Consider the following 16,590-nt stretch of genomic DNA (forward strand, 5'->3'; position numbering starts at 1 on the left):
GTAAACAGGAAGAGAACAGAGGATTTTAAGGGCAGTGAAACTTTTTGTATGATACTATGATGGACATGTGTCATTACAAATTTTTCAGACCCCATGGAACAACACTAAGAGTGAGCCCTAATAAAAACTATGGACTTTGAATAATAATTGTGTGTCAGTACAGGTTCATCAATTTTAACAAATGTATTGGTATGAGGAAACTGAACATGTATGTGACAGGGAAAAAAGTAATATATGGTAAGTCTCTGTACTTTCTGCTTAATTTTGCTATTAACCTCTATTTAGGGGCACCTGGGGGGCTTAGTCAGTTAAGTGTCTGCCTGCCTTTGGCTCAAGTCACGATCCCAGCATCCTAGGATCAGGCCCTGCGTTGGGCTCCCTGCTCAGCGGGGAGCCTGATTCTCCCTCTCCTTCTCCCCTTCCCCGGCCCCCATTTGTGCTCTCTCTCATGCTCTCTCAAATAAATAAATAAAATCTTTTTTTTTTTTTTTTTTTTTTTTTTTTAAGTCTCTTACCACAGGGGAAGGGAGGGAAAACTGAATCAGAAGAAATCAGAGATGGAAACAAACCATGGACTCTGGGAACCAAACTGACGATTACAGTGGGAGATGGGAAACCAGGTGATTGGTATTAAGGAGGGCATGTGTGGTGATGAGCACTGGGTGTTATATGCAACTAATGAATCACCGAACACTACATCAAAAACTAATGATGTACTATATGCTGGCTAACCGAACATAGTAATAAAAAAATTGTTTTTATCAGCACACCAAAAATAAATAAATAAATAATAAAAGTCTATTAAAAATAAAACTTAATGAGACCATGGACAGAACTGGGAAATTATGATCCAAGATCAAGAAGAAAAAAGTCAAAAGAAACAGGCCCAGTGAAGACCCACATATCTGAATTAGCAGAAAAGAACTTGAAAATTTCTGTAATAAATGTTAAAGATTTTAAAGGACAAGATGCACAAACCAGGGGCACCTGGGTGGCTCAGTCAGTTAAGTGTCTGCCTTTGGCTTAGGTCATGATCTCAGGGTCCTGCGATCAGGCCCTGCATTGGGAGCCTGCTTTTCCCTCTCCATGCTGCTCCTCCTGTTTGTGCTCTCTCTGTCAAATAAATAAAATCTTAAAAAAAAAAAAAGAAGAAGAAGAAGAAGATGAACAAACTATGTGAAAAGGATTTCCAGAGAGAAACTGAAACTTCTAAAAATGTACATGCTGTAACAGAAAGATTAGAATTACTTTTATATATAAAGGAAAATAAATCTTGTGTAAAATTTCAAAAAGAAACTGAAGAAAAACCACTGGTATAAGATGATCTATAATAACCTCTTACATATAAGAAAAGTAGTTAAATTACTTTTACTACTTTCTAATTGAGGAATGAACCATGTCAACACCTAAATTCAGTCAGGTATACAATTCTATATGCAACATGGTTAATAAAGCTTTAACTGCCAGTGAATTCAAATTTGGGCTGCTTTTACGTATTTCGAAGTATGTTAATATTTTATTTTTATTATTTTGCCTAACTTGTATCAAATATACACAATGTCCCCCTCAAAAGATATTTATAATATCAATTCCCAATCAATAAATACAAGAGTTGCCAAAGTCCAGAAAAATTTTCTCATGTAGTATTATTTTTATACAAGATAAATGAGACTCAAATACTCTTGTTGTGCAGCTTCCAATCAAATCTACTCTTTAATTCAATGCATTTGTTGAGCCCCTACTGCACATTGGCAGGTGTTATTTAATGGGATAAACAGAGTATCAAGGACTCATCTCTGACAAAGCTTCTACTCCAGTGGGAGAAATACCAAACAAATTTTCAGTGTGGAAAATGGTCAAAAGAAGACACTAACACTGCTGGAGTAGAGAGAGAGGGAGCCACTTTGTATTGGGTGTTCAGGGAAGGCATCTCTGAGATTGTAAGACCTAAATGAAGAGAGCTGGTATGGAAGATCTGAGAGAAGGAAAGTCCAGGAAAAGGTAAAGTAAGTACAAACACACTAAGAACAGAATGTAGCTGGAGTGGTTCAGGAACAAAAGAAAGATATATATGAATGCAATATAGCACGTAATGGTAAGAGTATTAAGAGATGAGATTAGAGAAGCTGGAGTATATGAGGCCTTGATGCCACAGTAAATACCCTGGATTTTAGTCTATGTGTGATGAGAATTTGCTGGAGAATTTTAAATAAAAGAAGGAAATAATCTGATTTAAGTTTTTAAAAGATGGCTGAGACAAAGACCATAATGGAAGCTGGGAGACCAGTTAGGAGGCATTACTAGGCAGGAAATGATGACAGCTTGGTTTAGAGTAGAAGCAGTGGACATGATAGAAGTGGAAGGATTTGAAATCTATTCTGAAGGTGAGATTTACTAATGTTAAGTATAGGAGTATACTTTGAGTATACTTCTTTGAGTATATGGAGAGCAAAAAGAAAACTGAAGGATCATTCTGAAGTTTTCAGTATGAGGAAATAAGTCAAATGGTGGCACCATTTCCAGAATGGGGAAAAACAGAGGAAGAACAAATTAAGTTTTTACTTGCCACTAGATACATTATAGGTTTTCCCTCCCCGAGTTTGTAAACTCTTTTAAAAAATGTAAAAGCTTGGGGTGCTTGGGTGGTTCAGTGGGTTAAAGCCTCTGCCTTCAGCTCAGGTAATGATCCCAGGGTCTTGGGATGGTGCCCCGCATCAGGCTCTCTGCTCAACAGGGAGCCTGTTCCCTTCCTCTCTCTCTGCCTGCCTCTGTGTCTGCTTGTGATCTCTGTATGTCAAATAAATAAATAAAATCTTTAAAAAAAAAAAATGTAAAAGCTTGTTGCATATAACATTCATTCTAAAGGCATTTTTCCTCCACTACATGGCTCTCTCTACCAAAACAAAATTAATTTCTAAGATCTGTAAGTGCTGCTCCCATCCTATATTTATTTACCACAATATTCTATGTCTTTAAGATACAACAAAGTAGGGGCGCCTGGGTGGCTCAGTGGGTTAAGCCGCTGCCTTCGGCTCAGGTCATGATCTCGGGGTCCTGGGATCGAGTCCCACATCGGGCTCTCTGCTCAGCAGGGAGCCTGCTTCCCTCTCTCTCTCTCTCTGCCTGCTGAGCTCTGTCAAATAATAAATAAAATCTTTAAAAAAAAAAAAAAAGATACAACAAAGTAGAAAAATTAAAAATCAGGGTCAGGGAAAAGATAAAAACTTGACAAATAAAATGCTTGGTAATTTTAATTTTTTTAATAATTTTTATGTAACAAACTCCTACCTGTTTCTAAAGACTATTTCTCAATTTTCAGCACAGGGTATAATAGCCTTACCTTTAAGCAGAGAAACTCAATGAAACTCAGACCATTCTCTGACCTGGCTCTCAGTCCCTCCTACTGATGCCAGAGTACAGTTCTAAAGACCAATGCAGCTTTGCTTCAGATTCCTTTCCCATTCCCAAGATTTTAAAATCTCTATTCCTGGAGCACCGGGGTGGCTCCGTCAGTTAAGCGTCTACCTTTAGGTCAGGTCATGATGGAGCCAGGTGTCAGGCTCCCTGCTCAGTGCAGAGTCTGCTTCTCCCTTTGCTCCTCCTTCCCCCACTTGTGCTCTCTCACATTCTCTCTCAAATAAATAAATACATCTTAATAAAATAAATAAATAAAATCTCTATTCCTGCCTACTACTTCTCTTTTAACACCCAGTCTCCTTTTTCCTAATCACCTTCAAAAGGAATACAAAAAAAGTAGGTAGAAATACGTTAACATGTATTCAAATTTCACATAAAAGTAATTAAAGATTAAATAAGAGTTCCTGGATCATGGTTTCCCTGACTCAGCTTTCTGAAGCAGCACTAATGAGAACTCTCTTTGACAATACAAATATTCTACATCTACTAACTAATAAGGGTAGCCTCCAGCAAGATGTAAACGTAAATACTGAATACTGGCTAGTGTGAGTGAGGAACAGTGCTTTTTCTGAGATATTTATCAGCATCTTTTATTTTTTACTGAAGTATAGTTGATACATAGTGTTACACTACTTTCAGGTATACAACACAGTGATTCAACAAGTCTATACAACAATTTCATGCATTATGCAGGGCTCACAAGTATAGTTATCACTGGTCACCATACACTATTACAATACCATTAATTATATTCCCTATGCTGTACCTTTCATCCCCATGGGGAGAAACAGCATTTTTACTTTGATGGTTTGGTACTACAATACTAGAAGAGTATAGCTCTACAGCCAATCAGAAATCTGTCAAATCTTTCTTCTATTTTTATCATCAATTTCCCCTTTTCTACCAATGCCACAGTAATCCAATACCACACACACCACTACATGTACTACCTTCTCCTTTTATATCACTAAAATATTTCTTAGAGTGCCTGGGCGGCTCAGTCAATTAAACGTTGGACTCTTGGTTTCAGCTCAGGTCATGATCTCAGGGTCATGAGACTAAGCCCAGCCAAGCATGGGGCTCTGAGATCAGCATAGAGCCTGCTTGAGATTCTCTACCCATCCCTCCCTCTCCCCTTTCGCCCCCTCCCTCCCTCTCTCTAAAATAAATAAATCTTTTTAAAAAATAAAACTTAAAAAAATTTTAAATATTTTTCTCCCTACATTCCACCAAAATACCATTTTTAACATTATTAAACTTAACTATATCATTCACAATGCTCAAATTTCAGTATCTAAAAGAAAAGAAAGAAAAAGCCCAAACTGGCATCAAAACCAAAGTATCACAATCTGATCTGATGTATTTTTCTGGTCTTATTACCTATAAAAATCTCTGATTCAATAAGAAAAAAAATTACTCATTATTCCCCACAAAGATGTTTAGTTTTCTTATTAGCTATCAATAACAGATGACCTCCTAGTGTCTGTCCATTAAAAAAAACCAAAAACTCAAATCTTAACTTTTCCTCACCCATGGAAACAAAACCTCTGATCACTGCTCTACCAAAGTAATTACCACTTCTAAATGTAAAGCTAATTATAATTAAATTTAAATAATACTGACTTACTGCTTTAATAAATCTCTTATTGTTAACTTTTCATTTCTTTCGGGCTTTGCTCCTAACCTTGAAAGCAAGGGCATATCATATACCCTGAAGTAGAGCCCTCCACAGAGCCTTCATTCAGTCAGATGTTAATTAATTGAAAAGAGATTAGGAACAAGGAGGAAAAAAGGATTAAGTTAGAAATTTCTCTGCAGAGAACCCAAACATGATTCCTTGGCTACATTACTAAAAGTTCGAAATACAGCTGAATTGTGGATGGGCTCTAGGCTTAGCAACATTCCTCAGTGCTCTAGGGGGAGTTTTTCCTGCTTTCTCTTCACACCTTTAGCAAATAGCGTATCTCCAGTTGATCAAGGAAACTGAAGTGTTTGTAGGTCTAAACCAAAGTCCAGGCTCCTCCTGAAGCATTAACAAGCTCGTTCCTAAATAGCTTTTAATAAGTTAGATAAAAATGCATTTCCTCAAATGGCATCAATGAGGCAGATGGGGTACTATGAAGGAATGGAGAGCATCATCACTCTTTCCCCTACCCCTACCAAAGAGGGTAAGAAAAAAAAAAAAAAAAAAAAGCCAGCCCCTCCCCCCCCAAAAAAGGCTCTGTGGGCATCAATTTCTACATTGACTAAATATATCTAAATATATTCATGATTTTAATCTTTAGAAAAGATCTTTAGTCATTTTTAAGTGTTACAGATTATTACCATGTCTAAGGGAAAATTTTTACCCTAAGGAAAAGCTATTTATTTTCTTTAAAATGTTTGATTAAAATTTAAAAAGTAGGGGCACCTGGGTGGTTCAGTGGGTTAAAGCCTCTGCCTTCCGCTCAGGTCATGATCCCAGGGTTCTGGGATGAGCCTCGCATCCGGCTCTCTGCTCCGCGGGGAGCCTGCTTTCTCCTCTCTCTCTGCCTGCCTCTCTGCCTAGTTGTGATTTCTCTCTGTCAAATAAATAAAATATTAAAAAAAAAATTTAAAAAGTAAAACTCATTGTGATTTAATTTATTCTATTTCTAAATAGTTTTAAGTAGATCAAAACTTTATCTCCAGTCCTGGAACACTGTTCATTTAAAATTAATTAAAGCCAGAACACCAAATGACTTCTTTTCTGTGTTTCTCTCCAGGAAACAGAAACAGACAAAACTCATATTTTAAAATCAGATGTTTTCTCAAACACTGTAAAAGTGCTTAAACTTCAATTGTATCAATTTTTAAAAAGGGGAAAAAAGTGCTTAATGCAAAAACACAATACTGCTCATTAAATGCACAAAAACGCACATACTAGGTGCCCAATAAATGTTTAATGTCCCAACCCCAAATCCAGAGCTCTGATTACAGCAGAACATCTTTAACATAATACATATATTTTTATCCTCTCTCCATACACTAAAAAAGAATGCTACAATGTTTTGGAGGAGTTTCTACTTTAGACTACATGTATATACCTACATTTGAAAAGAGCAAAAGATATGAATATTGATCTTGATGTAAGCAAAGGATGGCCAACTGCTAAACTCAATTCCTTCTCTTGAGCTTATTTCAAAAACAATAAAATAACCCATAGCTCTGTCCCATCAAGGTCGGGCGGGGTGGGGGGGTTAGAAGGAGGAGTAGGGCTGGGGCAGGAATCAATCTTTCCTAAGTTGGTACACTGTTTCATAGCTTTACAAGAGCCAGAATTTGTTTAGAAGGCGATGACTCCATCTCACTCCACAAACCAGCTTCCAGTGATACTGTGGAAGCAGAGTACATATTTCCTTATTATTTTCTTTACTGTTACTCTGAGAAATTAAGAACTTCCTTCAGATGAAGAATAAAGCCTTTTAAACCTAACACAAAAGTGATCACAAGAATCAAATGATGTAAAATGAAAACTCATTTAAACTAACTTCTACCAGATTTATGTATAATAAATAAAATGTTTTTGCCCCAAGTATTCTATTAACTTAGCTATCTGATAGGATTATTTTTGTTTTCAAGTTGTAAGGATATTATAGTGAAATTGGAAAAGTATAAATTCCAAACAATAAATCAGTATCAGCTATAAATATTTAATGCCCAAACAGCTTATACTGCATTTAGTTAAGTGACAGAAGGGGGTGTGTGTGGAAAAGACAGATGTAAAAAGGAGTATAAAGGATCACCACAGTAGAGAACCAAAAAAAAAGAAAACCCTATCTATCTTGGGTAGAAGTAACTAGATAAATGAAACAATAAATATGAATTCTTCAACCAAAAATAAGGATACAAATTTAAGTGAAGCCAATAAAGATCTTTAAACAATCCAACATCTGTTGCTTATGTAAAAGCCTATGTGAAATGAATGGGTGATCTCAGTTCAGATATCCTGGAGGTCTTATTAATGTGAGTGTACAGTACTGAAGGTAACATGTATAGAATAAAAACAGATTCCATTTCAGATATGGGTAAACAGCAATTACATTAAATTACTATTTTCACAAGATATCTGAAATGGTTCAAACTTATTCAAAATTTTGCCATTTCCAGAAATAACTATTAAATAATACCCATTGTACATCAAATGCACATATATTAATATATACTAAAACACATTAACTGTGGGGGTTTTTTTAAGTATAAAGCAAATTCTGAGATTTTAACCTTCAAGAAATTTTTCTTTTTTAGTTTTTTTAGTTTATCATGAAAAACTCTCAAGATAGCAAAGAGAAGGTAAAGAAAAACTCCCAAACCATCTATTTGGTATAATAATATATCACTATCAGTTTTCAGGAAAAAAAGTTATACTAAGCTATTATAAATATTAAACAGGCTTATCAACAGCTAATAATTGAAGAAAAAATTTTAAATACTCAAGTTGAATAGCATTAGTTGTTAGAAGAGATGAGGTACAATAACTGCTTTAAAGACATAACTTAAAAAAAATCCCAAAACATAAACAGGTAGAATAAAGTTAGCTGGTTTTATGTCTGGCTTTGTTTTAAAATAAGCCAGTAAACATTCAAGGGCTTTGTATATATGATCATGTACTAAAAACAGAAATTTTTCAATGTCTTAAGTTTTGCAATTCATCTCTTTAAGATCCTGACCTAGCTATCTGATACTTCATTTTAGAAGTCATGAACTCCACTTACCACATATTTTACAGCACTTATAAACTGGTTGTGGAAGAGCAGATGCTGTGTTTCATCTTCTGGATTTGAAGCTGTGTAAAGCATGCCACAAACATTACAGGAAACTGCTCCAAATCTTTTTTGTCCTGCATCCTATTTATAAAAAACAAACAAAAAGGTTTTTTTCCCTCCCAAAGGAATAATTCCAGAACTTCAGCCTCTAAAGCTATAATGGGAACATAAAGTGAGAAGTATTTAATCTGTAATAAAAATTATTCAGTGTTGACTAAAAAAGAAGACATTAATCTGTGAAATCTAAGTATAATTTTAAGAACTGTTTCCATTTTAATAATCTGATCACTTGCTTCACATCATGTAACAACTGAAAAGAACTGAGAAATATCTTTCAACACTACAATCTTTGTTCTAAAGTGCCAAACAAGAAACATTCTATAAATAAGAACAAAGACACATTCTATATCTGCAATAATTACACAGTTCAAGCTTAGAGGAAATAGTTTTTCACAGACCTGTATTTTTTAATGTCTTAAAAGTATGTTCTTTTTAATGGTTTTGTTCTAGTCTGTAGATATTAAAGAGTATTTTGATGTCACTGGAAACTCCTGAGAAAAGGTAGCATTAATTTTTTCTATTATCTTCATATTAAATAAGTACAAAGTACCATCATCTATTCTCCGGTAATTCATACTTGTGCTGTAGAATAGTTAACTGTTTACAAAATGTTTTCTATTCTTGTTCTTATGGTTAAGTGCCTGATTCTTGATTTTGGCTCATGTCATTATCTCAGGATCGTGAGACTAATAAACCCCACGCTGCACTCCATGCTGGGCGTACAGCCTGCTTAAGATTCTCTGCCTCCCTCCCCCTCTGCCCCTTCACTAGTGCATTCTCTTTTTCTCCAAATAAATAAATAAAAAGAAAAAAAGAAAAAGAATAAACTAGGGTGCCCGGGTGGCTCAGTCAAATGTGTCTGCCTTCAGTTCAGGTCACGATCCCAGGGTCCTGGGATCGAGCCCACATCGGGCTCCCCTTTTTCCTCTTCCTGTCCCCCTGCTTGTGCTCTTTGTCAAATAAATGATTTTTTTAAAAGAACTAATTAATAATCCCTTTACTCTTTCTATTCTAAAACTGTGTAATTTGAATTACTACCAAAAAACAAGATCTAAGAAAATAGCATCTCTAGTGTCTCAGAATTAGGATCAATTAGGATCAAGAGAAGTCAAATGGTAAATAAAAGATTGTGTATAGAACTTAAGGGACGTTCTGGGCACCTGGGTGGCTCAGTGGGTTAAAGCCTCTGCCTTCGACACGGATCATGGTCCAGGGGTCCTGGGATCGAGCCCCACATCAGGCTCTCTGCTCAGCAGGGAACCTGCTTCCTCCTCTCTCTCTGCCTGCTTCTCTGCCTACTTGTGATCTTTGTCTGTCAAATAAATAAAATCTTTAAAAAAAAAAAAAAAAGAACTTAAGGAAAGTTCATTCTAAAGGATTGAAACTATTCACAAATTGTTACATGAAATTTCAGGCAGCTAAAAACACTTTTTTGTAATTGTGGTATGACATACATAATATTTACTATCTTAACGATTTTTAAGTGTACAGTTCGGTAGTGTTAAGTATATTCAAACTGTTGTGCAATCAATCTTCAAAATTCTTTTCATTTTGCAAAACTGAAACTCTATACCCACTAAATAGGTTCCCAATCCATTTTCCTTCCCAGTTCCTAGAAACCACCATTTTACTTTGTCTCTGAATGTGACTACTCTAGGCACCTCACAGAACTGAAATCATACAGTATTTGTCTTTCTGTGACTGACTTATTTCACTCAGCATAATGTCCTTAAGGTTCAACCATGACGTGGCATGCCAGAGTTTTTTTTTTTAATTACTATTTTTTTTATAGATTTTATTTATTTGACAGAGATCACAATTAGGCAGAGAGGCAGGCAGAGAGAGAGGAAGGGAAGCAGGCTCCCTGCTGAGCAGAGAGCCCGATGCAGGGCTCAATCCCAGGACCTTGGGATCATGACCTAAGTCGAAGGCAGAGGCTTTAACCCACTGAGCCACCTAGGCGACCCAAGAGTTTCTTCTTTTTTAAGGCTGAATAATATTCCATTTTATGTGTACACCATATTTTGTTTATCCATTCATCCTTGATGGATACTTTGATTGCTTTCACCTTCTGGCTATTACGATTAATGAACACCAGTGTACAAATATCTTTACAAGCAGGCAGTACTCATAGTAATGAATAAACATCTCTTCCTTGGTTTCTTAATTGGTACATGGGAAATAATAGTACCTACCTCATACTTTAAAAACTAAGGCTTAATTAAGTTAATATGAGTGGAATACATAAAACAATGTATTCAAAAAGTATTAGCTGCTATCATCATGATCATTAACATCACCATCAACTTTTGACAAGAACTAAATAGAAGTGCAATCCACAAATGTAATTTTAAATTTTCTAGTAGCCAGGTTAAAGGATACAAAAACAAATATGTGAATTTTAATATTTTATTCAACAAAACATATCCCAAATATTTTAATTCTAACATATACTAAATAGGAAAAAGAACTTATTAGTGAAATACTTTATAATCCCTTATCTGTATTAGTTTTTAAAATGTAGTAAATACATTTATACTTATAGTGTATCACAGTTCTGATGAGCCACATTTCAAATACTAAATGGCCACATGTGGCTACCATACTGGTCAGTGAAGCTCCAGATTCTACTGTTCTTATCCTGTTTCACTATCAATATTAACAAAGGAAATGTTATTAAATCTGATGAAGCATTTCTCTGATTAAACTTTCCCAAAATTTCCAGATAATTCTTAATAAGTAATTCCCCTATACTAGAGTTAGCATTAATAATCTATTCCCAAAAAATCCTACTGACAATGTTGACTGGAAATACAGTAATTTTTCCTATTATTTTGGGCCCCTTCATTTTTTTATAGTGTGCTCACTCATTCAAATTAGATTTTTAATCAAACAAAATATCTCCCTCTCTTTTATAACTTTCCACCAAAGTGTAGAGTGGTTAAGTTCTATTTCAAATTAACTACTATTTATCTTCCTATGAAACAGTTTTAAAATTATAAAATTACACTAAAATACAGATATTTAAAATCATTTTATGCATTAAGCTCCGTTATTTTAAGATTTAAGCCAACTACTAAAACAAGGTACATCAAATGACATATTTAAGAAAGTAACAAATGATAAAATACACAAATGTAAAATAAAGTATCAATCGGTCCTGAATAAAACTAAAAGCATGGAGATTTTTAGTTTTTATTTGTGACAGGAGGGCCTCACTACTGGGCGGCCAGAGGGGCATTTGTAATGATACCAAAATTATTTCCATAATGATTTATGGTGACAAAAAAGGCTCTTTGAAAAAAGGATGAACTTATTCTTTAACAATGTGCATAAGTAAGATGATTACTATAACCCTTTGCCAAAAAGGTCAAGCTGGATACTTACTATGATCAACTGTTTTTCATCAACTTTATCTGTTTCTTTTAGTTTCAAGTCCTTTGGAATTGTTATCTCCAAATGGGAATTACACTTAGTCCAAGAATGATTTGGTGGTATCTCCCTAAAAAAAAATAAACAACTTTTACTATACAACACTCACAGATTAAAAGAATAACCTTTTAAAAATCAAGGGGAGAAAACCCAAGAAAATTACCAATTTTCAACAAATAAAAAACTGCTGTACCTATTATAATTTGAATGAGTTTTAAGGTTTTTTTGGGTAATTTTTAGCCATCTCAGTTACTACAGTTTGTCCTAAATACTGCTTTCAGTAATCTAGAAAGCAAAACAACTCAGATTTAATTTTATTCTGATAGTAAAGAGAATGGAATGCTTTTAAAACATTTAAAACACTTTTACATGTTGATAATAAATACTACTTCAAGCGGTTTGCAGAAATGTGCATTCTCAAAACACGGTTGCTAGAAGTATAAAAAGACACACACTGGAGGAAAATATGGCGATGCAGGTTATATCCTATAGCTATAAACTTATCCTAGATACGGTAATACAAATGGGCAAAGATGTTTGTGTTTACTGCAGAACTTTTTTTTTGGACAGAAATTAACTAGAAACAACCAAAATGTCTATAAAGTGGAGAGCTGTTAAATAAATAATGGAATATTCACACAATAAAATCTAATACAGACTTAATAGAATGAGGTAGTTAAGAAAAGATGCTACAGGGGCGCCTGGGTGGCTCAGTGGGTTAAAGCCTCTGCCTTCGGCTCAGGTCATGATCTCAGGGTCCTGGGACTGAACCCCACATGGGGCTCTCTTCTTGGCGAGGAGCCTGCTTCCCCCTCTCTCTCTGCCTGCCTCTCTGCCTAGTTGCAATCTCTGTCAAATAAATAAAATCTTAAAAAAAAAAAAAAGATGCGGTATCAGGGAAATACAAATCAAAACCACAATAAGATACCACCTCACATTTTAGCCAGAATGGCTAAAATTAAAAAGTCAGGAAACGACAGATGCTGGCGAGGATGTGGAGAAAGAGGAACCCTCCTACCCTGTTGGTGGGAATGCAAGCTGGTGCAGCCACTCTGGAAAACAGCATGGAGGTTCCTCAAAAGTTGAAACTAGAGCTACCCTACGACCCAGCAAATGCACTACTGGGTATTTACCCTAAAGATAAAAATATAGTAATCTGAAGGGGCACATGCACCTGAATGTTTATAGCAGCAATGTCCACAATAGCTAACCTATGGAAAGAGCCTAGATGTCCATCAACAGAAGAATGGATAAAGAAGATGTGGTGTGTATATATATACAATGGAATACTATGCAGTCATCAAAAGAAATGAAATCTTGCCATTGCAATGACGTGGATGGAGCTAGACGGTATTATGCTTAGCGAAATAAGTCAATCAGAGAAAGACAATTATCATATGATCTCCCTGATATGAGGAAGTTGAGAGGCAACATGGGGGGTTTAGGGGACAGGAAAAGAATAAATGAAACAAGATGGGACTGGGAGTGAGACAAACCATAAGAGACTCTTAATCTCACAAAACAAACAGGATGCCGGGGGGAAGGGGAAGGAGAGGACGGTGGGGTTACAGACATTGGGGAAGGTATGTGCTATGAAGTGTGTAAACCTGGGGATTCACAGACTGTACCCCTGGGGCTAATAATATACTATATGTTAATAAAAAATAATAATTAAAAATAAATAAATAAAATTTAAACAATAATAAAATTTTTAAAAAAAGAAAAGATGCTATAACACCATAAGTAAAAAAAAACAAAACTGTAAAACATGTAAAGGCACAAAAATGTAAAATAAAAACAGAACTTGTGACTATCACGTTCTCTCTACAAGGAAAACTGAGGATTACTAGCACAAGTTTTAAGGGAAAAATAACAAGCCAAACTTGAAAGGTATAAGTATAAAATCCTTAAGCTCTGTTAAAAACAAGACAACAGGTCCAAAATGGAATTGCTTATGCTAAGCTCCATATTACCAAACTTGGACTTACGTTTAGTCCTTCGAGAAATGGAATCTTAAACTAGTCAGTCAGGAATCACCTAATTAGCACTAGTTAGGTAATTTGCCCGAAAGACCTCTGCCATCTCTCCCAAAGGAAAGTAACTTTGCAATAATCAACCCACTTTTTTGCCAGTTATAACTTTTTTATGCCCACGCATTTCTGCTTGGAGATCTTTTCGATCTTGGAACTCCTTTCTATCTGGGAGACTGGATAATGCCCAAATCAAATTGACTTTTGTTCAAATAAACAAAAATTGTAAAAGGCTCAGTTTATCTTTTAATAGTTCTCATATTTACTCTTATATTAAACTAATGTCTTACCTGTTATCACTGGTCTTAGATGTTTGGTTATTGAGTACAGTATGCTGTTTGGGAGCTAAACCTGTAATTTAATCAAGAAAGTGAGTTACACATTAAGCTTTGTACTACCTCTCCATCTAATAGCTGAAAATAATTATAAAGGAAAAAGAACAATGCACTAAATTTTTTAATTTTAATAAAAACCATTTGATTAAATTAGAGTCCCTTTCTAGAAATCACTCTTCAGAAAAGGAGAAAAAGGCAAGGCTCTACAGAGCCTACTAAGAGATCCAATGGTAGATTAATAAATGTGTTTCTAGATTTACCAATCACTAGCACTGAATAATAAAGCAAACTGTGTAAACACCTGTATCATTATACACACTCTAAATGGAAATTTCCTAATGGAAATGGGAACATAGCTTGTTTAAAAAAAATTGTAGTCCACAAGAAACAGTGTTGGTGAGGATGTGGAGAAAAAGGAACCCTCTTGCAGTGTCGGTAGGAAAGCAAATTGGTACAGCTACTGTGGAAAACAGCACAGTGGTTCCTCAAAAAATTAAAAACAGAATTGCTATATGATCCGGTAATTTCACTACTGGGTAGTATTTACCCAAAGAATACAAAAATACCAATTCAAAAAGATACATGCACCCCTATGTTTATTGCACCATTATTTAAAATAGCCAAATTGTGGAAGCAACCCAAGTGTCCATCAATAGATGAGTGGATTAAAAAGATATGGTATATATACATACATATAATGGAATATTACTCAGCCACAAAAATGAATGAAATCTTGCCAGCTGCAACATGGATGGATTCAGAGATTGTAATGCTAAGTGAAATAAGTCAGTTAGAGAAAGATAAATATCATGTGATTACACTCATCTGTAGGAGTTTAAGAAATAAAACAGGAAAAAGAGACAAAGACTCTTAAATATAGAGAACAAACTGGTGGTTACCACAGGGGAGGTGGGTAGAGCAATGGGTGAAACAGGTGAAGGGGATTAAGAGTATACTTATAATGAACACTAAGTACATAATCATTGAATCACTATACTGCATACCTGAAACTAATACAAAACTGTTAATTATACTGAAATTTTTAAATTGTAGCTTCTAAAGTATTAATCACATTAATAAATAATGCAATAATTCATTTTTTCCAATGAATAAGTATACATTTATCATATCATACTTCCCTTTCCTCCACTAAGAGAAAAGGTTAAACAACATGCAATGAAAGGACATTATCTGACCTCAACATACTGCTCCATGTATACCTTTCCTTTAGAGAGAGAAACAGGAATTAGGTATTCCTTTTCTGTATTACCTCAGGCTTCATCTGATATAGGTGAGCAAATCCCCATCCAACAGCTCAAAGAATGTATTGTCAAAAAATTTTTACAAGGTCACACACAAAAAAGTCTTTGTATGGCATAACTGCCCAAATTGCAGCCTTGTGTTTTTGTTTTTGTTTTTTAAAGTAAGGCTCCACTGACTGAGCCAGCCAGTGCCCCTGCAACATTTACAAATCCTTTCAAAGACAGAACCACTAACATGGAAAACTGAGTAATCAAGGGTTAAAGATAAGAATCTGAAGTGGAAAAACAAATAGTCTTTGTACTTGAAAAATAAGCTCCTACCACTAACTTATGCAATTCATTAAGTAATACTTCTTCATAAAGTAAGTCATAAGCAATATAAAATATTTGAAATAAACAAAAGAACTTTTGGTAGTGAGTCAAGGAACCTTAAGTAATTTATTTGTTATTTTTTTACTTACAATTTATCAATTTTTGTAAACGGTACTTTATTTTTATACTTCATTCCCCAAAAATGTTTTAGGAAAATATTAAAACATAAACAATGGATTTTCTAAAGGAAAAGTTAAAGTTATCCAAGTTAGTTGACGTTTGGCTAATGTGCTTTGTTTTGGTTTTGGACCCAATCTTATTGATCATCCAGGCCATTTTATTTTTTAATACTTAAGTAATTTAAACAAGCTAAGAAAGAAAAGCAATTCTACCCCAAAAAATGGTAGTAAAGATAAAAACAAAAAACCAAAAAGAATGGTGATAATCACACATTTGAAAAACACACAGTAGCTCAGACGGATTTAAGTGGCCTATATGGTAATCAGTACTGCTTTCTATCATGGTGACAAAAATACTTCTGAACACTGAGAAATCCAAAAAATATTTCCAAAGTTTTACCTGGAAATTTATTCTCCCCTGTATCAATTTTTGCTTGGCTGAGCAGAGCTGAAACAGTAGAGGTATTTCCCACTGGATTGTTTTCAATCTTTGATTCCAAACACAGACTGAAATTCTAAATATACAAAATTCAAAATGTTAATATTTCTTTCATATAAACCTTGGAGACTCATCCCAAGATACTTTCAGTGAATCTTAGCATACTAAAATTTAAGATAATATGTCACAGTTGGAGTAATTCACATTGATATACCTTAAAAGTATTTTGATTTCCCGACAGCTACTCTAACATCAACTGCGATTTTTTCCCTTCATGCTACATTGAAAGCCTTGCAAATCCCATAGATATATTTTATATCTGCCTGTTCAATCTATCTAA

The 16,590-nt window shown here is 34.8% G+C and overlaps 1 protein-coding gene across 8 annotated transcripts in view; it reads right to left on the bottom strand.

The window, feature by feature from the left end:
* ESCO1 (establishment of sister chromatid cohesion N-acetyltransferase 1) overlaps positions 1-16,590 on the bottom strand; it is an 85,230-nt gene that overhangs the window by 24,140 nt on the left and 44,500 nt on the right. For all 8 annotated transcript variants that reach the window (XR_006821060.1, XM_046025377.1, XM_046025375.1 and 5 more), the window contains 4 exons: positions 16,212-16,326; positions 14,014-14,074; positions 11,649-11,763; positions 8,151-8,282 (listed from right to left, as the gene is read on the bottom strand). Coding sequence is in view for 7 of the 8 variants with exons in the window: in XM_046025377.1 (XP_045881333.1) it covers positions 8,151-8,282; positions 11,649-11,763; positions 14,014-14,074; positions 16,212-16,326 (423 nt within the window). In the remaining variant the exon portion in view is untranslated. The remainder of the gene's footprint in view (positions 1-8,150; positions 8,283-11,648; positions 11,764-14,013; positions 14,075-16,211; positions 16,327-16,590) is intronic.

Source organism: Meles meles, chromosome 12, assembly GCF_922984935.1.
Source record: "Meles meles chromosome 12, mMelMel3.1 paternal haplotype, whole genome shotgun sequence".
Taxonomy (NCBI): Eukaryota; Metazoa; Chordata; class Mammalia; order Carnivora; family Mustelidae; genus Meles; species Meles meles.